The sequence below is a fragment of the Natrix helvetica genome, assembly GCF_964273705.1.
Source record: "Natrix helvetica genome assembly, chromosome: 1".
Taxonomy (NCBI): Eukaryota; Metazoa; Chordata; class Lepidosauria; order Squamata; family Natricidae; genus Natrix; species Natrix helvetica.
This window is the reverse complement of record NC_138548.1, coordinates 67236305-67262085: the sequence shown is the minus strand read 5'-3', so window position 1 is coordinate 67262085 and position 25781 is coordinate 67236305. Positions and strand designations below refer to the sequence as shown.

The 25781-nt window shown below is 33.5% G+C and overlaps 1 protein-coding gene across 8 annotated transcripts in view; it reads left to right on the top strand.

Annotated features, from left to right (window-relative positions):
• MEIS2 (Meis homeobox 2) overlaps positions 1-25781 on the top strand; it is a 234730-nt gene that overhangs the window by 4898 nt on the left and 204051 nt on the right. For all 8 annotated transcript variants that reach the window (XM_081955711.1, XM_081955712.1, XM_081955713.1 and 5 more), the window contains 5 exons: positions 274-415; positions 1094-1144; positions 1898-1948; positions 2747-2896; positions 14193-14307. In XM_081955711.1, the coding sequence (XP_081811837.1) occupies positions 274-415; positions 1094-1144; positions 1898-1948; positions 2747-2896; positions 14193-14307 (509 nt within the window). The remainder of the gene's footprint in view (positions 1-273; positions 416-1093; positions 1145-1897; positions 1949-2746; positions 2897-14192; positions 14308-25781) is intronic.

Below are 25781 nucleotides of genomic sequence, written 5' to 3'. Positions count from 1 at the left end.
CGCACATGGGTTTGTGGAGTTCGGTTCTGACCCAGGATTTTTGTGGGGAGGCGTCTGCATGTGAGGTATTACTTTTGGCTCCCTATTGTCCCTTCCTTTAGTTATGGGAAGGCTGAGGGACGTTAAGGTCGCGCGTGGAGAGATACGTTATGTTTCTTTTCTTTTTGAGGAAACTTGTTGATTAGATTTCCCCTTTTTTCCGCTCTCTCGTTTTTCTCTCTCTCTTAATGTCGTTCTCCCCTCCTTTTCTCTTTGTATGTCGTCGCCCGGCAGGCACCCGTTGTTCCCTCTGTTAGCTCTGGTCTTTGAAAAGTGCGAGCTCGCCACCTGCACTCCCCGAGAGCCCGGAGTGGCCGGCGGAGACGTCTGCTCCTCCGACTCCTTCAACGAGGACATCGCCGTCTTCGCCAAACAGGTCGAAACTCTTTCCCTCCCCGCTTTTCCCCGCCCCTTCCCCCCCCCCAATCCCACCTTGAGCGCACGACACCTCAAGCCAAAGGCACCCCCCTCCCCTCAGAAGGCTCCCCCCCTCTCAGAAGGCCCGCGCGACGAGGCCTGCTGTTCCTCAGGCCTTGGGGAAAGGGGAGGGCGGCGCTTGCTCTTAGGGCGCTTTGGAGCGTCTGAGCGAAAATGTTCCGGCCAATCTGGGTCTGGGTGCCTTTCCCTTCTGCTCAACCACCTCTCTATCATCCCCATTTCCCCCTTCCCTTCTGGCTGCTAGAAAGGTCTGCTGGGAGACTTCTAGGATTCCCTTAACTTACAGGAAGGGGGCATTGTTAAAAGGGGATTGGGTGGGGAGATAAATTCGAGGGCTGTTAGGCCCATTCCTCAGCCCTCCCTCGGTTGAAATTGTGAACTGGGCGAGAAGGAAGCTTGTGTGGGACAGGAGGAATGGTGGTGGCCCTGAGTGGCCTAAGTTTCCAAATGTCTCTTTGGCATTGAAAAGAACTTGGAATTACTTCATGTTTTGTTCTGTTACAATTAGACTGTGAGGTGGGGTGGGGGCATAGGCCAAACAAATAGGGAGTTTTTAAGGTAGCTGAAATACACACTGATTCCTACTCATTCTTCCTCCCTCCCCCCTCCCATATAGGTTCGGGCAGAAAAACCACTTTTTTCTTCAAATCCAGAATTGGATAATTTGGTAAGGTTCTTCCTATCTGTTTTCATTTTGACCTCTTATGCTCTGGGAGACCCCACGTGCTTAGCCTTGGTTAAAATAAAATAATTAATACAAAGAGGGCCTTGGAGAAATGTTTGTAGAGGTGCCAAGAATCTGAAAGAAAAAGAAATTATTCTTACCCAGGGGCTTCAAGGAACTCGAATTCTTGACATAGAAAGGGGAGGACAACAGATACTTGAGCTGCTATGTGTTGCAAAGCTGGGTTTAAGCCCCGAGAAGCAAAAGAGCAGGAAATAATGGCTTCAGAAAAGAGTTTGAAGCTGCTGAGTATGATTATTTTGATAATTTGTCAAATTTTAATATTAAAAGTACTAGAAATCCATTTGAAAAAAAAGAGGTGAAGGCAGATCATTCATTTGAAGCCATTTCACCTTGCCTTCTTTGTTTTTTCTTTAAAAAAAACGGATGGATTGGTGAGAGGATGTTTAGCACTTGGTTGCTTTGCAGACTTTAAAAAACCACAGGGGATGACATCTTGGCAAACCACTTATCACTGTTTTTCTTTAAGTGTGTGTGTGTTTATGTGTGATTTGATGGGTTTTTAAAAAAAAAAATCAAGTGCTTTAGGTTAAAGTTGATGATCAAAATTGCCCAAGCGTGTCCAAAGAGCTAAAATCCTGGATAATGAGAGCGTGCCCTGACAATCCCCCACTCCTTGACTTGCCTCCTTCTCTCCCTTATATGACAATTCCTCTGTTCCCTGTTTTCTTTCAGATGATACAAGCGATACAAGTCTTAAGGTTTCACCTTTTGGAATTAGAAAAGGTAAGAGCAAGGGGGCACTCCCTCTTTTTCTTTTCCTTTTTCTCCTCTTGGCCTCCTACAACCCTTCGGGAAATTCAAAAGGACACTGTAACTGGTACAAAGCACATCCTGACACTAAACCAAAAGTGCATGGCTCTTTTTCTTTTTTTCTACCCCCCCTTTCCCCCCCTCCATTCTTTCCTACCTTCTTTCAAGTATCTGCTATGTCCTTTTCTTCTCTGTCTTGGTTTCTTCTTGCAAATTATTTGAACCAAAGATAATATTTTAAGCAACTTACCTTTCAGTATGATTATAGACTCCCTGTTCTCAACATTTTATGATCACATGAAAAGGCTAAATGCTACAAGAAAATTATTTTATACTAAAAATCTCTTCTTACTCATCCAGAGATTTCAGAATATATACACTGTTCTCTTCCTACCTCCTTTCCTTCATTTTTCTTGGCAGAACTCCCTATGTTTTTATGTTTTATTTATCCAGATCTCAGTACTTCTGATAATATCCTCAAATCGGATTTTCTTCTATCTATAGAATAGGCTAACGTTTAATAGCTGTGCATCCCCAACTTGTTGCTCAAGCAAGTCTCTGGGGAATAATATATGCTGCAACAATTTCTCTATTGTTTCCTTGCTTCAACTATATGCCTCTTAATTAGAGTTACTCTTGGAATAGTAGATCACAGTGCTTTTTGTTTTAATGGGGGGGGGGGGATCAAGTTGCACTCTAGAAATTTTGCTTTCTCCCTCTTTTAAAAATGCACCTCTTTTTTCTCTTTCTTTATTTAAATGTTACATTCAGGTTCACGAATTGTGTGATAATTTCTGTCATCGGTACATTAGCTGTCTTAAAGGCAAAATGCCCATAGACCTAGTTATTGATGAAAGAGATGGCAGCTCCAAATCTGACCATGAAGAACTCTCAGGATCATCCACAAATTTAGCTGACCATGTAAGTCTTTTCAATAATTTGTAATGGCTCTTACCCATTTAGTAAACTCCTGGACTGTTATTAATTAAGGATTTTCTTAACATTACCTGTGTATTGGAATTGTTTACTTTAAATTCACCTCTGTTACCTGTTACAGAGGTATTGTTTAAATCTAAGTTTCTGATGGAAGAATATTACTTTATATTTTATTACTGAGAAGTGTAAGTTCAGTCTTGTAAAGTTTACAACATTGACAAATTGAAGAGTTGACAAACTGTCTAGTAAAAATAGGCAATATTTTCTGCTGTATGACCCTGTGTAACAAAAAAACCCAATTTAAATTATTCAGTTATTTAAAAATGGGATTTCTTCCATACTTTATTCAGGCAGAATTATTAGCTATTGTGTACTAATTTGAACCAAAGTTATAAATAATAGCACTACTTTCTCTATTGCAACTTATCACTGAAATTTGCACATGATGCCAAGTGGCTGAAGCTTCATAATAAATTTAAATAATCTTGAGATGTCAATTATTTACAAAACCTTTTAGAAGCTGCAAATAATTATGACTGAGTAACTACACATTAGCTGTTGGTTTTAACACTTTAGTAGTAGCTCAGTGAGTTGTTTTTGTTGAATATGCACAAATATGTCTGGGAATGGCATTTTACATGAGCTGTTATGCTTTATAGAAATGCTTATGAAAACCTGTTATGTACGTTAATAAGTATATTTACTTTAGAAATGTATAAATAGATACATAGTGTTCAAGTATGAATAATACCTTATTTCTAAGAGTGTAGAGAGGAGAGTTTACATAGGCATTGTAAATAACTTCATAAAACAAGCGGTAGAAACTAAGAATAACATAGAAGGAACATTATTCTAACTTGATGAAGGAATTCCTGTGCTATGTACAAGAATCTATAATAAGTTTTAGTCTGCTATGAAAAATAGATACAAAATAAAGAATATTTTCTACTTGTTTTCTTTTTCTTTTCAAAATATGATGGCGGATTGTTAAATATTTGCTTTTATTTTATATTTGTTGACAATACTTAATAACAACAGAAAAATATTAATTTGTTACAGACCATTTCTATATTTAAATAAATATAATTGTTTTGTTTCTTTGGAAATCCCCATGTGGAGATTTCATGACATTTTATAATTATTGCTATCAAAGCATATAAGCAAGGAAACACTGAATGTTTCCTCAAAGTTCTGTTATGTCATTTATAGCTATTAAGGCCTATGAAGCAATATCATAGTTTCAAAAATATTTATTATTTAAAACTAAAATCAGGGCATACATAACTATGGGATCATTAGACCTGAAATGGCAGGCACCCTGAAAGAGCCAAATATGTGTGTGTGTGTGTGTGTGTGTGTGTGTGTGTGTGTGTGTGTAATATTGCATGTCTTCCCAGAACATTTTTAGTGCAAGTTTGTTTTAAGTGGACGTGTAGAAATGGAACTTGCTGTTGTTTATATTAAAGGAGATTACATAAACTATACTGTTTAGGGCGCGAGCAGATGGTGAGTGCTCAAGCCAATTTGAAGTGCTCTGTTAAAATATTTAAATTCAACTACAGTGATAAAATGAAGTTTCAGGGGACTCACATTTTATAATATAACCATCTTCATAGAAAACAATATTTTCCAACCTTCCAATAGTAAAAGAGCAAATTTAGGCAAATATGTTAACCTATCCTAAACCTGTCAGGGTTTATCACTTTCATAGTTATAATTATTTAAAGCCTATGTAAATAATAGGGCATTGGGCTCTAGACATTTGGATTCTACTATTCTTACTTTAGCACCCTGATCCTTTTTTTTTTGAAGGAACTAATAATTTGTGGAACCAGAACACCAATTGGGAAATTAATAGTTATATCACTGAGGTGCATTTGGGAATTGTGCCTTATTAGATATGTATGTTAACATCACCCTAAGGATACATTTGATAAAGATACAGATAATAAGAATAATGTACACATTCATACATACATGCATGCATATTAATATAAAGTGTAATACTTTATTAATAATCAGTAATAATGAATTTTGAAATTTTAATAAGCATATAAAAATCTAGAATAAACTTGTTTATTTGTGGATTTTTACCTGACAATTATAATGGATAAACATGAGCATTTCTTTAATTTGCTATTCAAGATTTATTTTTTGCTTGCTTTGATATGCATATTTAAATACAGCCTACGGCTAAGTCTCATTTGGTGAAGGGTGGTGCAGGTGTTATGATAAACCACTTAAGGACACAAGATGGCATGGTGTTTTCTATGTATTAACTCCTGACCATTGTTTTGGTCTTTCTTATAGCTGTATTTACTTTTGAAATACTTAAGTATTTCACCTGAATGACTATGAATTTATAGCTTTAAAGATGTTTTAATTTGTTCTGGGCCAAAGCCCCTTTTATGCAAAAGACTGTGAAAAATAATTGACATTCCAATATTTCTATTTTCTGTTCTGTTCATGGTTCTAGATAAACTGCAATATAGTAACTGTAGTAGCAGTTTACTGGGTCCTAACGTGGTTGAAAGTTATATACTATGGTATAGCTCAAACTAAGGAAATGTCAGAGGAGCTAATCAGAATGAGATTCCTGTGTTCAAATATTATTTGTCTCTTTGTAGATTGATACATTGCTGAAAAAATAATTTAGTTTGTGATAAGAAAAGGCTTCATTTTGGCAAAAATATTAGCTTTTATGCAAAAAGGCAGAGTCTTTCTAATGTTGATAACAATAAAATGCACATACGTAATGTTATTTTATGGTACTGTTGATTACTGTTAATTCTTCTATAATACAGTAAGAATAGGTTGTTTAGGAACTTTGCTAGTCAAAGGCTAGGATACTGTTAGTTACGGAAAATTGCTATATTTGATGTATGCTGTGGCATAGTTAGTAAATATAAACTTCATAATTACGGTTTGAATTTTTAATACTCTCATATATTTTTATTGCACTCAAAGTGTTAGTTGTAGATGTGTGGAAATGTGCTATAACTGAAATAAACCGGATAAAATACTACTGTAGACATTGTTGACTTGTGCTTCTTAGGAATGCAATTTATCACTGTCACATGTATGCATATATATGAACTCAAGATTCCTCAACCTTGACTTCAGTTAACCATTATTCATATAGTTTTAAATGTATTTTTTATATTCTTTACAAGTAGTTAACAATTTTACATACACACACACACACACACACACACACACACACACACACTTTCATGGAAGTCCTATTTCAAGGGATTTTTCGTATAATATTGATAGCATTACAACTTGTTTTATTACATTTGTTAATGATCTGAGAAAAGGATAATAGAAAATGGCCTATACCTAATTCATAGCTGAGATCTTTCAAAATGGAAGTAAAGACTGATAGCAGGAGATTTTTATTCTTGTTCTGCCTTGACTATGCCAGTATATATATTCCAGTTATGTAAATGAATATTTGGAATAGATTCATTCACACTATTTTTCTTTATAATAATCCACAGAACAGTTTCTAAATCTTTAAAATACTTTACACTAGACCTGTAAAGCAGGGTTTTCTAGATTTATATTGGATGATTAAAGCAAGAGATAGTGACTTTCTAGGAATGTACTTTGAAGATCAGTTGACAAAGTATTTGTTAGTTTGTATTAAAGATGCTCAAGTCACGCTCATTTACAAAAATGAGAATTTTAAAATGTTTTTGAAAACAGACAGAGAGCCAACACTGATTGCTTAAACTCTTATTTAAGTATATATACATTCAGGAATTCTTGTAGATTTTCACACCTTTATCACAGAACCTAATCAACCTTGGCTGATCTCAAAAAACTAGATAGGGTCAAATTTGTTTAGTACATGGATGAGAGACCACCCAGAAACTATAACTTAGACCAAGCAGAGGGAAAATTCAGGAAGGCAATGACAAACTCATATTTTTTGGCAAGACAATTCCATATTTTCTGTGTTCATGAAGTTACTCAGAGTAGGGCTTAACTTGAAGGAGATTTTATATTTATATTTCATACATAAAACTATTTTCACATTTGAACTGAAGCTAAATATGTTCTGTGCACAAAAGTCTGCAAAAACTTAAGGCAAATGTGAACAATATATTGATGCCACATCAGAATGAGAAATATGCCATGTACAATATTTTAGGGATGGCTGAATTTTCCTAGTATCCAATAAACAATATTATGTTAAAATAGATAACATGTAGTTCATATATGTTTGTTGTAGTTGCTCAGCTTTGATTTCTAGATTTTTTTTAAAGACACAAACAGCAATTCCTTCAAAAGGCTTTATCTCCAATGAACCACAAATTTGTGGAATGTTAGACTTGCCAGGAATGTAAGATCAGGTCTTAATGTCCTTATACTTTATTATTTTTAGGACTGAGAACAAATTAACAAACATAACTGTGTACTTATATGGATTCTGCTTCATACAGATTCTGTGAAGCAGTTCACAGTTGCAGTTCTATTTACTATATCATTACAGTACAATCATTACAAACCTTTGGCGAGAAGGAGGATTGCTTAAAAGTAATATTTTTCAGTAGGATTATTGAGAAGTAGGTAGCTACAAGACTATACTATTTTCCAGTGATCATACTGTGTAAAATATACAAAGAGATGTAATCAGTTGTACAGTCAAAATAGTATGCTATATTCCATAGCTCATAGTGTGAAGCTTGCAAAGTTGCTGGTTTTATATATACCATACTAGGCATCTAGTGTTTGTTATCTAGGAATAACAGATTTGATAGCTAGCACATTGTCTAACAATCTTCATAAAATTATCTTGATTTCACTAAAATCCCTTCTCTACATTAAATTTGATATTATAATGCTTTCCCACTTAGATCTCAGTTGTTAGCATCTTAAATGTAGTAAAAATTTCTCCTGTAGTGCCTGGACTGCTTCATCAAGTAAAGTATTTACAATTTAACTGAAATAAAACTGCATTTACGTTGGCATTTGTTTATCTTTCGGCTTACTTTTACTAGTTCCATTGTGTAATGAAGGTATACTGTACATGAAAAGTACTCTTTTGAATAATGTTCAATATCAATATAAAAGGTATAACATCTGTAATAAGAAAAAAGGCTGATGCAAGTAGAAAGAGTCCACATTCATGAATAAGCAGATGTAATTTTTCTATCCACATAGCTCACATTAGATCATTTGAAATCTTAAATTCACAAGAAAACATACTACACATGTGGAGGTTTATAGAGATTGATTCATGTATGATATAAGATATTTGTAAAAGTAAGTACAGTGAATGAAAATTACATTAATATGTAGTATAAAAGGACTTACATCTCTTTTGTAACCTTCTCACCCATTTATTTGTGTATAGCACTGATATGGAATCATACAATTTTAGGCATTTATATGTATTATTCTTGCAGTTTTTTATCTAAAATAGATTATCTTGTTTTAATATGTATGTTATAAGTGCTTCAGTCTTATGGATAGATGCGTGAGAAATTTTACTAAACTAAGTGAGATTTATTTCTAAAAAGACATGCCTAAGATTGCTCTGTTATAATATGAGATTAAGCTATTTATATTTAAGTGGGATTATGTTTGTGTTCATGTGTATGTTTGAATCTGTGTATTAAATCTGTATATTTTCTTAGCAAGTTTTTTTTATAAATGCACTGTTTATGCCAGCAGTTTTGAAATTTTACATATTGTATTTTACAATGTTTTAATGTGAGTATAGATTATATTTTCATAAGGTATCACATAACAATCTTGTTCTGTAATATATTAGTAACTGGAACCAAAATTTTAGGTAAATGTGTCATTCAGCGGGTGTTCTCAGTACTGTTTAGATGATATGAAATCTTATAGAGTTTATGGTTAGGCTTTAGATGAAATGAAATGTATTTAACCTATAGTCAAAATACCATGTCAAAGTGTTGATGTTTTCATATACAAAATTGATTTATAATAACTAAATGCAATCTAGTACACAACCTGTACTTTACTACAGTACTATGTCTTCTTAATTTGTTTATCGAGAAAGAGAAGGCTTCTTTTTCTATCAGAAAGTTTTATGAATGCCATAGAGAGGAGAGCTATTCTTTATTTTTGCATATAAATGCCCATCAAAATCAATTTATTCTATCTTCTTCCTACTATTCACTGATTAGCTTGTAGCAATATAGATAGGTAGACAGTTAAATAGAATATTATTTTGAAATACAAGTAATTTCATAATGAAAAATTGAGTTGTCCTACTATAAAAACTCTGAGATCAGAATCGACCCCACAGGGGCCCCTTGCATAATTAAAGTGATTTTGCCCAGTGAAAGTTTGGGTTGCATAAGGAATGCAGAGTTAATCTGTATCTGTGTGTAAGCTGTCATTTACCCAAAAGTTTGAGGCTTATTAAATCACTAACCTTGGCATTGTACAAGATGAGTGACCAGTATTCAAGCATATAAACAATCACATGCCTCTGTGGAATGTTAAATAAATAATGATTATAAAACAGGTCTGTGTTGAAAATATTTCATTTCTTTTAAAAAAGCATGTAGGAGTTAAAACATTTAAAATTTCCATTAGATTTGTAAGAACAGCAAAACAGTACACACTACATTTGCTTCATATGCCTAGAGACTCCTGTCCTTTCCCTGCTCTTCTCTAGATTTTGCAAAATCCAATGATGGTGCTAAATCATTTTTTAAAAACTTTCAAGGGAAAAATACTGGCAAAGTTGTGTTTCTGTGAAAAGCTGTATACATAATGAGAAACAGTAGATAGCTGCAGAGTGATCTCCTGTGGCCCTGCTAGTACAAGCCTTCCCCATATTGTCTCCTGCTTTTATATTAATTACAACTTGCATTATCAGCTGTGAGTCTTAGCCCAGCAAATAGAAAATACTGCCCCTGGAGACCTAGCTTCTTGTATCTATTTTCCATCTCCTTCTATTGTGTGCCACTCAGTATTACTGCTTTGCTCCTGGTAACACTGCTCTTTAACACAATTAGATAAGAGCAAGAGCAGTGCCATATTTGACTCCCAATTATTAAAACTATTGGGAATAGATACATGTGAACTCTGCATTCCATAGTACATGACACTTCAGCTGGTGATTCAATTCAACATATTCATACTTTTTTACTGTTTAAATATGTGTCATAATATTATGTACAAAGTTAAATAAATAGTTGCTGTGACAGGTTATAATTGTCTTAATTCAATTCTTATGCTGTCCCATTTTTAAGTTATTGGTTGGAATAACAATTTTAAAAATATGGATGATCAAAGTACCACCCTCCCCTTAACATCTGCATTGCTATTAAACATTGGTTTCAGGTTAAACAAGCCATTTCCAAAAGATAGTTAGATAATGTGAGTTGACTTTTTGAGTAGCTTTTCATATGCTAAGTTGTTTTCTGAATGTTTCAGCATACTTCTATACTGAAGTTGTATCTTCATAAGTATGTAAGGTTGTTTTTCTGGTTACAAGCTTTTGTTCTTTTCAGCTCAGTATGTATATGTTGTTTGAGATGATGTATATAGTATGTGCTGTTATATTTAAATTTAACCAGATTTTTAATATAATACTGAAATATAAATTCTTCAGGGCTCTAGAGCAGTGTTTCTCAACCTTGACGACTTTAAGTCCTGTGGACTTCAACTCCCAGAATTCCCCAGCTGATTCTGGGAGCTGAAGTCTATAGGACTTAAAGTTGCCAAGGTTGAGAAACACTGCTCTAGTGGTTATACAAGAAAAGTTGATTCCAGTTGAATTCAGCATATAGAATATCAACATATGAGTTTCAATGATTCAAAACCTATAGGGTTACATAAATAAAACTGCCCTAGCATAAAAATAATGATATGTTTGAATCATTTTCAAAAAGTGAATGTAATCAATAGCATGCAGTATCTATGTATGAATACAGGGCTCTAGAAAATTGAGCAGTCAAATGCGATGTACAATGTGATGCATTTCTGTTCGTATAAAGGGTCAATTTCTAGTTTTCTATTTCTAGAAAGATACTAATCTTCTCTTGCAATTTTCCAGTTACTCTTCTCTCACAGAATTTGCCCCATAGTACATTCTCTCAGGTAAATCAAGACAAAATGCCATGATAGCATACAATCTGTTAGATGAAAGAAGCTAAATATTCTGGCAGGACACTATTGGCCTACTATATTAAAATTAGAAAGTTATTTTGCTACTTAAGTATCCCTAAGGTGACTTTAATTTTTTGTGCAGTGGGGCAGCATCTTAATCTAATGAAATAAATAAATAATCTGTGCCCAAATTTAATTACATTAAATAATTCTATGGAAATACATACCCAGAATGAAATGTCTCATTGTTGCCATTAACTTGTGGATGAAACTGATTATTTGGTCATGAGTAATGCTCTCAAATTATGCATATGCATATACTAATAATGAATGACTGAATATGGGTTTTGGCCAAACCTAATGTCAGACAGAGTTAGGGAACTGTTGGGCAGTTGAAGGTAAAACACAAATATCCCATATATTCTTCCCAATTTTCCCTGCTATTATTTTCTTGGAAGAATAAAAGGCAGTTATAGGGTCCTCCCCAAATGGCTATCAATGTAAGTAGCTACCATACTGCCCTTCTAATTGAGATTGGATCTCCGAGTGAAGGTATAAAAAGCAAATTATTTCTGCTGCAAGAAGTTTCACTCAATGTCCTTATATAAACCAGAAACATCTCGTTTTTCAAACACTGTATGGTTTTTGTTAACATGTGCCTTAAAACTTAACTAAGGTGTTAACTGGATAAATTACTAAAATTTTAATAGTGAACTAAGGACTTTCAACAGAAGCTACTTTTAAGAAAATCTGAAGAACATAACATAACATTATAGTGTCTGAAATATGTGTCCTAGGAAAATATTGTTTTATAAATTTTATAGGGAGCAGCTTTCAACATGATGATGCAGGACTAAAATGCATGCCAGGCCATTGTTTTGTTACCTTTTTCATGTATTTCTTCTAACTCTTTATCTGATTACCATCCGGCAAACAGCTGACGCTGAGAGAGGCTGCAGAGGGCTAAAGTGCTCCTGTCTGCTGTTTGCCTTCAGTTTGAAGCTATTTGAGTGGTTTCCTAACTCAGAGATAAAAAGAGGAGCTCGTAGGCTCAATCTGTTTAATCGAGACTGCATAGAAACTTGCTTGATCGTGACTTTATTTCCATATAAGTTTTTCTAAAATCTAATCAACATTGCTTTTTTGAAATAGTTTTGTGTATATGTATACACACGTGTATGCATTTCTGTGTGTCTCCATATAGACACACATAATAGATATAAGTATAAAATCGAAACATTTTGGATTCTTTTAACTTTTTCTTTTATTTTATACCTTCCAGAGTTTGCAGTATGGTAGTATTTTTGTTTATTGTGGGAGGAAAATATTAATTTGAAGAGTATTATTTTTAATTATAGCATTTTTTTTATTTTTCAGTGTGACTTTCTGTAATGTGGAAATTGATTTAGGCAAAATTAGTTTGATGGAAAATTATTTTTTTAATGCAGTATTTCAATTTTGATTTATTTTTGTAGATTGTTCTATTTATCTAAGTAAGAGAGTTGTGTAGTTATTATTAACTATTTGTTTCCATTTATCTCTCTTTCACTGCTTAGACATTTATGCCCATTCAATTTGGTGTTGGAATATGATTATCAAGTGTTACTTGATATTTTTATAAGAAATTATTTAGAACATGGTTTAAAGATAATAACTTGAGCTTCAGTTGCTAACCTGGTAATTAATTAAGTAATTAAGCATTTGGTTCAAAATGGAATAATTTGGGGGAGTCATTAAAAAGCTTTAATTATTGGGGTTATTTTCCATCTCCAGGTTTGAAAGGATTGGTATTTTTCTAAATTTTCTAAATTTTTAGATGTAGTTGATGGTGATGCTGAAGTTTACTGCAAAGTAAATATTGATGCCTTCTCTGTGGAATTGCTTAGGGTTCATGATATTTCCCTGAATTAGAATATTTTACAAAAGTGCTTCTTGTTAGGATGTCTTTAATTTAAGCTGTCATAGATAGGTGACAAGCAATGGAAGTTCAGCTCTAAGTCTGATCTATTGCATGTGTTCTTGTTCTCCTTTTCTGCTGGAGGAAATTCCATCCCTTGCCTGCCTTCATGTGGTGCTGATAAAGCTTTTCCTGTACAGTAAAATTCCTGTTTTCCTTTAAGCAACAGCAGGGTATTGGGAATGATCAGGAAAAGGGAGGAGGACCAGGAGGAGAATATGCTTAGTGAAGTAGCAGTTAGCTGCAACTTTCAGCTTTCTTCGTGTATCTTTTTAAATAGCAGTTCTCTTCAGGAAAACCGATGATCAATAATTTTTTAAAAATGGAAATTATATTACTAAACTACTGTAGAATTAGGAAAGATTTGCCAAATCTTCAATGATTATTTGTTTGTGTATTGCCATTATATATCAGATAGAAAGATTAGAGAAGAATATATTGTAAATGACCATTTAAACTTACATATTTAATTAACCTTTAGCTGTATAATCTTTTTAAAGCATCATCCACCTTCCGTATTAGACATATTTTGTTTAGGGTATTATTTGTAATAGATGTTATAATACAGAAAAAAACAGTTTTTGTGTGTGTTATAATTATTAATTTCCCACACCATATTAGAAAAAAATACCCTGCTGCAGATGTGGTAGCAAAATAAAGAGAGATAGTAGCTCAGCTGTGTTTTTGAATAGCTCTAGTGATTTTTTTTAATTATCAGAACTAGAGAGCAATCGTATATTGATTTACTTGGGAATAATTGCTATTGAACTTAATATGCCTTCATAGGCTCATCTATGGAATTATTTTTTGACCATGTACATATAAAATGTTAAAGTATTTCCTTAACTGAGCACCTGGTTGTTACAAGTATGAAAAGTTTTTTAAAAACTCTTTTAAGGAGAAGAAGTTTAAAATATTATTGGAACTGCACTTTATTATTGTGTAAATATATGAAAAGTGACTTAAATATTGTTAGTATGTCATATATTTCTATACATATTGAATCAAAAACAAATCTCATATATCTTCAGGACAACACATCCCAAGTTAAAATGGTATAGGATTGCAACATCACTAATCATTTGCCTCTGAACAGTGTCTGAATTTTAGGAATATTTGCAAATGCTAACCTGCCTACTTTTTTTCTGGCTTCCCAACCTCCCTTCCTCGATTTGCTATTGGAATGATAACTGTGGGAAAAAATGGACATTCTGAAACCAGAATCCTTCCTCTTGGAGAGATCATGATGATGCAACGTCAACGCACTCAGCAGGCACACCAGGGCCTTCCAGTGGGGGCCATGCTTCCCAGAGTGGAGACAACAGCAGTGAGCAAGGTAAAAGGTCAAGCTTTTTTTCCCCTGTGCAAAGTAGGCATGACTAAAATAACTTCAGTGTCTTTTATTATATCAGTACATCTGCCTTAGTGTAAACACATGAATGGCAGGCTTGCAATGTAATCAGCTGTAACTTAGGGAGACACTTGTTTCCTTTTTTTCAACCTTCTTAGCTGTATTTTATTTTTATTTCAAACCCAAATATCTAATCTTCAAACAAGGTTTGCAATAACAATTGATTAGTTCTGCCAATTCCTTTACAAATTTGGTTATCTACAGGATTCTCTCTCTCTCTCTCTCTCCCTCTCTCTCTCTCTCTCTCTCTCTCTCTCTCTCTTTCTCTCTCTCTCTGTGTGTGTGTGTGTGTATGCATGTGTGGTGTAAGTAAATATCGTGGCAGACATGCACCCCAGCTGTGGTGCAGCAATTCAGGTTAGTCTCTAAATAGAAAAATATTACAGTCAACTGAAAAAAAGGCTTTTCAAGGCAGTTGAAATGTTGTTGTTAACCCAGTACAGGAAAAAAAATTTTTTTTTTTTTATTCATCCACACAAAAAATGCATTTATTGAATGGTTTGAAATTGACAGTAGATTTTATACTAAAGTACTCTTAATAAAATTAAGAATTTATTTTGTAATGAGTTGCTTGTGGATTACCACTTAATATTTCTACCTACCCTACTTTATTTGGAAATATGTCAAGTTTGTATTAGTTATATAAATGACTAATAAATTTTTAGGATTGCGGTATAAGATGCAGGCATTGTGCCCATTATAATTATAATCTTACTTTAACATGGTTAACATGAACATTTTATACACTTAATGGGACAGTGATGTTCATAGCTGTTCACAAATAAGTCACATTGAATCAAATAGGATTTGCTCCCTGTTAAATTAGGATTGGAATTCAATTTAATACTTTATTGACTTAATAGTTCCAGTTTGCATAATTAACTTTAAAAAATCATATTTAATTATTGAACTTAGAAAAAAAAATCCTTAAAGTTTAGCTATTCATCTTTTTTGCAAAGATTAAACTGGATATTTGCTAAGATCCAAATGTTTTTAATCTAGTTTCTTCAAAACTGTGCTACATCTTTTCAATGTTATTAATTTCTTTTTAAGAAAGTAGATTATTGATACCTGTATGTATGTATGTATGTATGTATATGTGTGTGTGTATGTGTGTGTATGTATGTATTTATGTATGTATGTATATGATTATGTAGATTTAAAAAACAAATGAGTGTTGTGATTATGTATAATTCCAGGATGAACTCCATGATGAACTCACTAAATTAGATTAATAGCTACTTACCTTCATCAGGAGTAAATTTTCATGTCCTAAAGCAACAAATACTCTGTGCTTGTTGATTTTTGTTCCAGAAATCAGGACCATCCTTAGTAATATTTGCCCAATGTTTTTTCACTTCTCTTTCCAAGACTAGAGGCAGTTGTGGGAAAGCTTAGATTAAGGTATACAGCCACATATTAAAAGGTGTGATTTGGGTCTGAGCCATGATGTGGCACAGAAGGTATTTAAATCTTGCCTCAAGGAATGGCCCTGATTCAAATCACATGCAGACACAAGCTGCTATGAACCATTCAGGAAAAATATCTTCCTAGTGGCTTGGAGAAATACTCTGGATTGGAATGATAGAACTAGGAATTATATCTCTGCATAATGTGTGCCATATCAATTGATTGTATGTAATAACTCTTTGTAATAAAATCAGTCATTGGTTGAAAAGATCAATTTTCTTTAAAAATAACTTTTAAAAGGCTACTTTGAGCGTGTTGATAGTTTTTAAAATTTTCCATTGACTTGAGTCAGATGCAGTAATGACTCAACAGTGTTTATATTATGTTCAGAAGGAAATATTTTTCATCTAGAGTGTGCTTTTCCAAACCTAGACAGTTACCTTGTTACTTAATTTAATACACCAAGAATATGGGAATCTAAGCTTTTTAAAAATTTTATGTTTAAATCTTCAAACCCTGCTTGTCTTATCCCTAAGACTTGGCCAGCTCCAATTCCATTGGCTATGCTGGGAATGGGTTGTTTAAAAGAGTTTTCTATAGGATTCTAAAGGTAAAACCCCCTTCAAGCTGAACATGACTATGGTGATTTCACACACATATCCATGCAATTTTCTTGGGAAATAAAACATCAATAAAAATTCCTTGGGATGAATTATATAAAATGGTTAGTGCTGCATTACAATACACTGATAAGCAAATATTAGAGTTTCTATCTTTCTCTTTTAGCCTTTTTCATCATACTTTAGTCTTCTTGACTTCTAATACACTATTATCTGTTCTATACACATTCTCTGTTTATTTGTGGGCGTCACATCTTTTGCTTTCCCAGATTTTATAGTTTGATAAAACAATATTATTGTATGTTATAATCCCTAATGCATTTCTCATTGTGTATATTCATTGTATGTGTATCATGAGGAGGTGAACAATACTGGAATAGTTGAATCTTCTACATTTATATTCCAGATACACATATGGTACACATTGATAACTTGGGAGAGCATAAAGTTTATTGCCAAAATCATCATTTATAAATGGAAAAAATTATAAAGAATATTTATATTTTATTTAAAAAGCTACAGTGCACCCTTATAAAATGAAAAAGTGTGAAATGAAAAGTACAATGGAGTGAATTTAAGTGCTGGTATTGGAAGAGTTAAAGCCTTTGACCACTGTTCAGTGAAAGAGAATTCAAATTATATTAGCTGGGTTCTATAAGGGTTTTTTTTAGCAACTCATCTTAGTTGTTCAAGTAAGCTATTCCATACATTGTAATAGTATAATGGCTGCATTATTATTAGTACCACCTATTGCTTTATCATGGTTCAAATCATAGAGGCAAAATTGTTTCAGATATATTATTCTATCTAAGATCAAAAAGTTAAATATACTTGCCTTTTTTCCTTGTATGCATTTATTAACTTGATCAGTTATAAACTAGAAAGATTATTTAAAATTATTAATAGAAATAAAACACTAAAACATTTTACAAAGGAAAAAAAACTAGGTGGGGGCAAGGGAGGAAAGAAACTGTTTTAATGGTATAATGAGGCCATCTTCCAAAGACTTGTTTTGTGTAAGTCTTGCTTTGACCTTTCACTTTGCTCAGGAGCCCAACGCTTCATTTTTCACATTCTTCCAATTATGTTAACGCTTCAAGCATTTCTGACTCCTAGTCAGCTAGCAACACCAGGCATAACTCAACACAGTGAGTTTTTCCTCCTCTCTGTAGATTCATTAACAGGTCACTGAGGTCCCAACTGAAATTTAAAACTGGCTGGTTCTGTTGGGTTAGTTGAGTTATGGAAGAGAGATAGCAGAAAAAGACTGTAAGAAGGGGAGGAGAGAAGGAATACTCTGAGATTTTGCTAGGCAGTACTATATATGTATAAAACCCAAATCAATCTTTCAAAAGGTATGTGCAGCTTTATTATCCAACTAATTGTTTGGTAGAGAATATGTAGGTCTTAAGGGCAATAGATTATCCTTTCTCTATATAAAATAAAGTAAAACATCATTGCAAAATCACTGCTTAAGATATTCTGTGTATACTGTGGTGATGGTTATGTTTTCCCTTAGATTATTCTATCCTTTATTGGGTACTTTAGATGTGACCAAGTAAGAGTTATATATGAAAATATAAAATCAGTCTGATTATACCTTTAAAATTGTGTGGACTTTCCATGTGTAAAGTCATTAAATAATACTTGCTATATGCTTGATGATATAAAGATATAATAAGTACTCAATCTTCTAGTAGTTTTGTGCTCAGAAGGCCTCTCAAGATTTACTAGGTTTTAAAAATACTTAAGAGCTATTCTCCTAGACCCTCTATTCCCCTTGCTGAATCTGACACATCTTTATTATGTTTAAAACAAGAAGTACAGTAATTGGAAAGCAACATTTTCTCCTGATTCAATAAGGGATAGCCACATGTGGAAGAAAACACTGGTATTCACAATCAGTATGATAGTAGATAAGCATCTGGTTGTGTACTTGCACCACGATGTCTATTATTATCATAGATAGGATGAAATTTGATGTACAGATCAGTCCTTTAAACTCCCATTTATTTTGTTCCAATCAGTGTCACTGAAGCTTCCTTAGGTAATGCTGAAAAAATTCTAATTGCCAAATCTGAGATGAATAGAAATAGAAAATGGAATTAGTCATATGAACATAATTATTGCCTTCTACTGTAAAGACTGATTGTTGAAACAAGCTGAAGCAACATAGTTTACTGAACCATTTTGTAGCTACCTCATTCAGTAGTTAGTTCACATTGCAGATTTTTCTTGTATGTAGATTTTTAAAAATAGTTTTATTCATTTTTATTCCTCCATCTAGTGATATAGGACAAGTATGAATAAAATCTTTTAATAAATGAATTCAGATTATTACCGCTGACTGCTATATATTTCAAGGGACAGAGTTTTTTCATATCCAATGTTTATCTTAGGTGGCTAAATGTGGTGTTTGGTTTTTTAGCCTAATTTGTTTTGAGGGAAGAATTAGCTTTTCCAAATTTGAAGTGTTTAGTTCTTTTCTAAAGTTGGAGCTAGGAAATGTGTTCTCCTACTAATATTGGTTCTGATAAAATTATTCTAATACTAATTCGACAGGGATTTCTTCAAGTTGGAAAAGTCCTTGGCATATAGGCCATCAAATCAGGATAGAAGAATGATGTTAAGAAATATAAAAGTAACAGAACAATTTTGTAGGTGTTAAAAGCAGCATATGACTGAAAATTCAACCCAAATATGAAATTGCATAAAGGTAAAGATTTCCCCTGTCCAATCATATCTGACTCTAGAGAGTAACGTTCATTTCCATTTCTTAGCTGAGGGAGCCAGCATTCTTTTCTGTGGTCATGTGGCCAGCATGATTATAAGCCGAGGTGCACAGAATGCTATTATCTTCTCACCAAATTGGTACCGATTTATCTACTCACATTTGCATGCTTTTAAACTGCTAGGTGGGCAGAGCTGGGGCAAATAATGAGAGCTGACCCCATCATGCAAGGCCTAGGGTCTCAAACCTGAGGTGTGGTTGTCAGCTTCCCAGATGCCAAGCTTTAACCGCTGAGCCATAGTGCTCGCTTATATAAAGTTATGTTAAAGAGACGTGTAATGTGATAAAGAGATATAAGTGAGTCAATTTGTATCTAAAATAGACCTTAAATATTATCTTGGGTAACTGAATGTTTTATCACTTATCCAAAGTATGCTGGAAAATATTATCTGCTCTATGATAAAGTTCATACAACAGTGACACACACATATACATATAGATCCCATGTTCTTTAAACTAATGCATACTAGAAATGTCAGGTGTATTCATATACACTTCAAACACAAACTTTCCTTTTTATGAATATGGAATCTAAACTTATGTAAAATAACCAGGACATGAAATAAAAATAAAGGACATACCATTCTTAAGTGGTTATTTTTTATTTTTTTAATTAACTATTGAAACCTCAGCATTTGTATAAATGAGACATTCTGTTTATGCATGTGTATCTGTGAATGTATTCATCTGAGTATTTTCAAGAAGCTAAAGATTTTTGGGCACAGTTTTGTTGTATGAAAATAAAGGATAAAAAGTTCTAATTCTTTTTAATCACTATAATAATAATACATGAAATAATTTCTTGAACTACCGGTAATTCTAATTACAGTTTTTGCAGAACTAACAAAATATAGTAAAATTTTATATTGCACTACAGATGTCTTTAAAACTGACTAGATCATTTTAGTCTTTTATTAGTTCAACAGCATGAATATTTTGATAACTCTGGAACACTGTAGGTTGCTGGAAGATAGAGCTCAACAGAAATGCTTTCCCCAACAGTTCATTAATTCTCTTGTAGTTGATAATGGTTGCAACTGACGTAAGCTAGCACTTGTCATGTATTGTAACATGCAGCATTCACAGTAATATATCAATAGTCACAATCCAGAAGACTGGGCAATAAAGCATTTTCAGGTCTAGAAAACATTGTTTTCTGATATAGTAAGACACACCTTGGGAAAAAAAAGCTCTTAACAAATATTTTTCCAATAGGTGAGTACTCTTATGCTGAACTTTAGGTACATGAAGTTCATGTTAATTTATCTAAGTGCAATTGATATTGATCAAAATTCATTGTAGAAATTGGGCTATGCAGGAGAAATATACTATTCCTGAGTGGATTGTTAATCCCATGTAGATCTTTTAATGCTTTTTTTTCCCAAACAAAATAATAATCCTCTGCTTTTCTGCACTTTGGGTATCTGGATTGAGGATTCAACACACTTTTGGCCTAAGTGGTTTTTGTGTCAAAATACATGGGTGCCAAATAAGTTGCTATGGAGCTTATTTCTGCCATACACGGACACTAGGATCTGGCCTTCCAAAAGTGTATCCAATGTCTTGTCCAGGTCCTGCTGTTCTTTCTTTTCCTTTGATGAGAAAGCCATGACATATAAATGAAAGCAGAGAAATACATTTTACAATAGATTTTTTTCTTGTTCATATTGAGAACCTGTCCTTATGTTTAAATGCATTAGTCACCTCCACTATGGATGGGAGCTGTGGTAAGATTAAACTTCTCGATGTTTGAAAAATAGTGTTTCCCCATGTAACAAGATGCTTATACATTGGAGACTATTGGTGAACCTTTGATTTGCTGTAACTATTTCTTCCCAGGCTTGGGTGTTGTGATTTAAACAATAGTGTGTGTTCATTTGCAATTAATTAAGAAAAATAACTTTGTGTTTCAATATTTTGATGTGCCAATATAAAATAAATTGTCATAAGCAAAATGAAATATGTTGTTTTAATTATTAGTTATACATGAGCAAAAATTGATGTTGACATCTTTGTAGTAAAATCATTGTAGTGGGGTTTTCTTTGCAATTCATTTTTGTAAAATTCATTTTGTACATTTTGCATTAATTGAACAATCTCTGCACTGTGAATAGGCAGAATTCCCAGAAATACAGAGACAGTTGGCCCAGTAACTGCTGAGCTCACACTACACATCCTGCATGCTAATTAACTATTAAATTGCCAGAACAAACTGAGCTAAAGACATAAACAATTTATTAAGCTATCTACCCTTCTTTTAATTTTTTTTACTCTTCATAACTTTACTTTTGGTGCTTTGTATATTTATCTTATTATTAATCACTTAAATTAGATGTTTATTGTAATTTTCTTGTACTTACTGCCCAATTTTTTATTTATATTGTTAAAATAAATTCTCTTTCATTAAAATTAAAGTTAGTGGTTATTTAGCTCTTTAAATATGATTAATTTTAGCTGCTAGATTTATGCTCATCATTCAGAACTATGAAATATTTAAAATAAAATAAAAATCCATACAAACACACATTTGAGAATGTTATTAATTATACTTAGGATTTGACACATTCTCTTTGTTCCTTCATATTCATGAAATTTCAAGTAGTAGAATATTATTATTGTTTAAGCTGGAGTCTTCTTTTCTAAAATATATCTAAATATGGTATGACAGATGCCAACTAGAATAATATCTTATCAGCTGTTTTTTAACTTTCTATTTTCTTACTGCTTTGCTAATCCTAAAATGGTCATTTATTATTAGATAAAACACACAAATATATATATTTAAATAGTTTTATTATCAGGCTTCTCAAAGAAAATAATTGAACAAAATGAAGAGTGTAGTATGTTCCTTGATATTTGATGTTCTTATGTATACATTTGCTCATGTGTACAATACTTATCTTCCAAGATGTTAAATCTGCCTAATCCAAACTGCTTGACACGTTTGCATTTCTAATTGCTCTGTTATAAATTACCATTAAGATCTAAATGCTTCCATAACTCAGTACTTTCCCAAATGTTGATTCCCCCCCCCCCGAATTTCTAATCTTATGTATGTTAAATTATTTGAAAAATTTAGTATTTGAGTGTCTGATTTTTTTTTTTTAAGTTAACTTGACTAAAATGATGTCGCCTGATGCCTGTTAGGATTTAATTTAGAGTAGTAATTAAAACTGGAATACTGACTCATAAACAAAAGATAAACAATAAACCAGTTACATTCCCTGCTGTTTCATAGCTTTCTTTCCCAGATGTTCCAGCCTGATAATTTTAACACATTGAACTACCTAGCATTATGGGCCGAAGTAAAAAACCAGCTAGTTTATAACTGTCTATTTGTTATCATGTAAAAACCTTCCAAAGTTGGCAGTTTCATTTGTTTAAAATTTGACTTATAAATTAATATGAAAAAGTTAACTATTATGGTTCTGTATTTAAATTCATCTTAATTTTGCCTGCTGTAAATTATAGTTAGCCCATAATAGGTTTCTCTTTTTTTGCTTTATCAGTAAATATTGTTTGAGAGAAAGACTGTAACTGAGAGAGGGAGAAATGCTATTTCTTTTTACTATGTTCATTCTAGCAACTAAAGAAATGTTGACAGTGGAATTTCTTTTCCCCAAAATTTCCCTCAGGCAACTTGGGCTCTGACCATTTTTTTGGACCATTCTACTGTCAGCCATGATCTTTCTAATTGTCAGGTACTAGTAGGATGTTCAAATGCAGGAGCCATGTTATTTTCACTGGGTGGGGTAATTACTGAAAGCTGAGAATAGCTGCACTAAAGACAGAGGGATACTTTCATGATCCCATTAACATAAGAGTGGGTAAATTATTCATGCCAAGTGAGGATTCTATGGGGAAAAGTATAGTTAATGCACATAGTTTTTAAATGTATCCTTTCTGCTCTGAGACTAAATTCTCATTGGATTCGGTTCTCAGACATTTACAGGAAAGCTCTAGTGGCATGTTAGATGCAGTTCATCTCTCTCTATTTGCAGCACTCTCAATAGAGACCATCTGGCAAAAATCCAAAAGGTTATTAAACAAAATGATCAGCTCTTGTTGCTGTGTTACATGTCCTGGATTTAAAAACATGGCCCATGACAGACAGCTAATGTCATACTTTTTCTTCTGTATTTCCTTCCTTCCCTACTATTTTTGCTTTTTTTTGGCTAAACATTCAGAGGGCAGATTTTCAAATATCTATTTCTATAACCTGGATTGTTTTAGCACCATAGAAACATTTAATATTAACCTGGGACAGTCTAATATTCTTGATCATAGTTTTGAGAGAGGGATATATGCTAACAATCAGGTCCAATAGCAGTAAACATTTGTTATTTTATGTCAAAAGGAAAAGTAAGATTTCAAAATTGACTCAGCTTCCTGTGGCATATCATAGCATGACATTGATATCTGCCTTAAAAAAAATACAAACCTTGCAAACAAAGGATGTGTAAGCTCTGTTTTAACATCATAATCAGGGGACAAATTAAAGAGCCATTCAAAAGTATACTCTCTTATACCATAAACAAGTTAATATTGCCATATATCTAATTTCTAATTAGCTCTTTCTGTAGCCACAGAAAGAAGTGTGTATGTCCTATTAAAACCATGGTTTATTGTTTCTGAGTCATAATATTTTACAACTCTTGCCATATTTAAAAATTAGATCCTATAATACGGGATTTATGAATAATTTGTTTTGCTAAATATTTAGTAAAATTTCTAAATAAATACTTAGATGTCTCAGTTAAAATAAAAATGCTGAGATTGTACAACAAAGATGCAACTCTTAAGTTAACTTTGCAAGTTCTGATGTAAATTAAATAAAGAATAGGCATTGTTTAAAATATTAAAAGAAATATTAAAAATAAATGTGCCACGTAAGTAAATATATGAAAAGATTTCATAAATGAAAAAAATCTAAACAGCACTGTATTTCCCTCTACCAAACTGTTAGATATTTAGAAATGTAAGCACAATTGCCAAGTAAGATATAGAACATTGAAATAATATTGATTTATAAATCTTTCACTTAGATGTGAACACACTTACAATTAGAAATTAGTTAACATATTAAATAGATAAAAATTAAAATAATGCTAAATAGAACTTTTGGTCTCTCACACTTGTTTTTATTCAGTTCAAGATAGCTGTCACCTGCACTAAGCTTAAAGTGAAAGTAGTAGGCAAACGACACACAGATATGTCTAAAATAATCAGGAAGGTGAGATGAGATATCCATAGGATGGTGTGGTAGATGAAAGGAATCCGTATAGCCATGGGATCATATAAGCCTTAAGGTTCTTATGGCTATTACAGGGCAACTTACATTGTCTTATCATGCCGATTTCCAATTGATTTTTGGCTATATAATACTTGACAGCCCTCTGTGACAGACCTCTGGGGTAGCTGGGAAAATGTAAGTATGGCATAAACCATAATAACATGTTTTGGTTATTTTAAGTATCTGTCCGTGATAAAACAGCTTTAATTCTTTTAAAATGGTATGTGTGACAATGTAGTATTTGCATGATAAGGACCTAATACATTGAGTCAGATCACAGCTGTTTTAAATAGCCAATTACTAATGGTTGATGTTAAGGAGGTAGGATAAAACATATCTGAACAAGTTAGGATATGATGTAGATTATACTTTGCCAGCACTCTGTGTCTTGGGTATAAAACTATTCCTTAGGACTTGTTGTGACCCAAAATGTATACACTGTTCCTCAGAAGGTCTCTCTAGCATGAATTACTGTTTATACAATACAATACAATACAATAGCAGAGTTGGAAGGAACCTTGGAGGTCTTCTAGTCCAGTGGTCGGCAAGCCGCGGCTCACGAGCCACAAGCGGCTCTTTACACATTTTAATGCGGCTCTTCTGTGTGCCGGATTATTATCCTCCCTAATCATTGTGGATCGAAAAGAAAAAAGGGAAAGGGGCGCTTGTTTTGAAGCGCCCGCTCCCCTCCCTCCTCTCGGGCACTTCAAAACAAGCTCCCCTTTCCCTTTTTTCTTTTCGATCCACAATGATTAGGGAGGATCCTGAAGTCGGGCGGGGACGAGAAGCGAGGAGGCAGAAAAAGAAACGTTTCTTTTTCTGCCTCCTCGCTTCTCGTCCCCGCCCGACTTCAGGATCCTCCCTAATCATTGTGGGTTGAAAAGAAAAAAGGGAAAGGGACGCTTAAAGGTTCAAACAGTAGAGCAAATGCTTCAGAGGCAACAGTTTTCACGGGGAATGGGGGGGGGAAGCTCCTTGGCCTCCGTCTCTTTTTCTCCCTCCTCGCTTCTTGGGGCTCCACCAATGGGGGAGCAAGGCCCAGCACCAGGCTTTGGGCTAACACAGGGGTCTGCAAAGTTGGCTGTTTTAAGATGGTGGACTTCAATTCTCAGAATTCTGGGAATTGAAGTCCACCAGTCTTAAGAGCCAATTTTGCAGATCCTTGGGCTAATATGATTGATGCCCTTGGTGGACTTCAATTCTCAGAATTCTGGGAGTTGAAGTCCACAAGTCTTCAAGCTGTCAGGTTTGAAGACCCCTGGGTTTTTTTTTCCTAAAGGGTTAG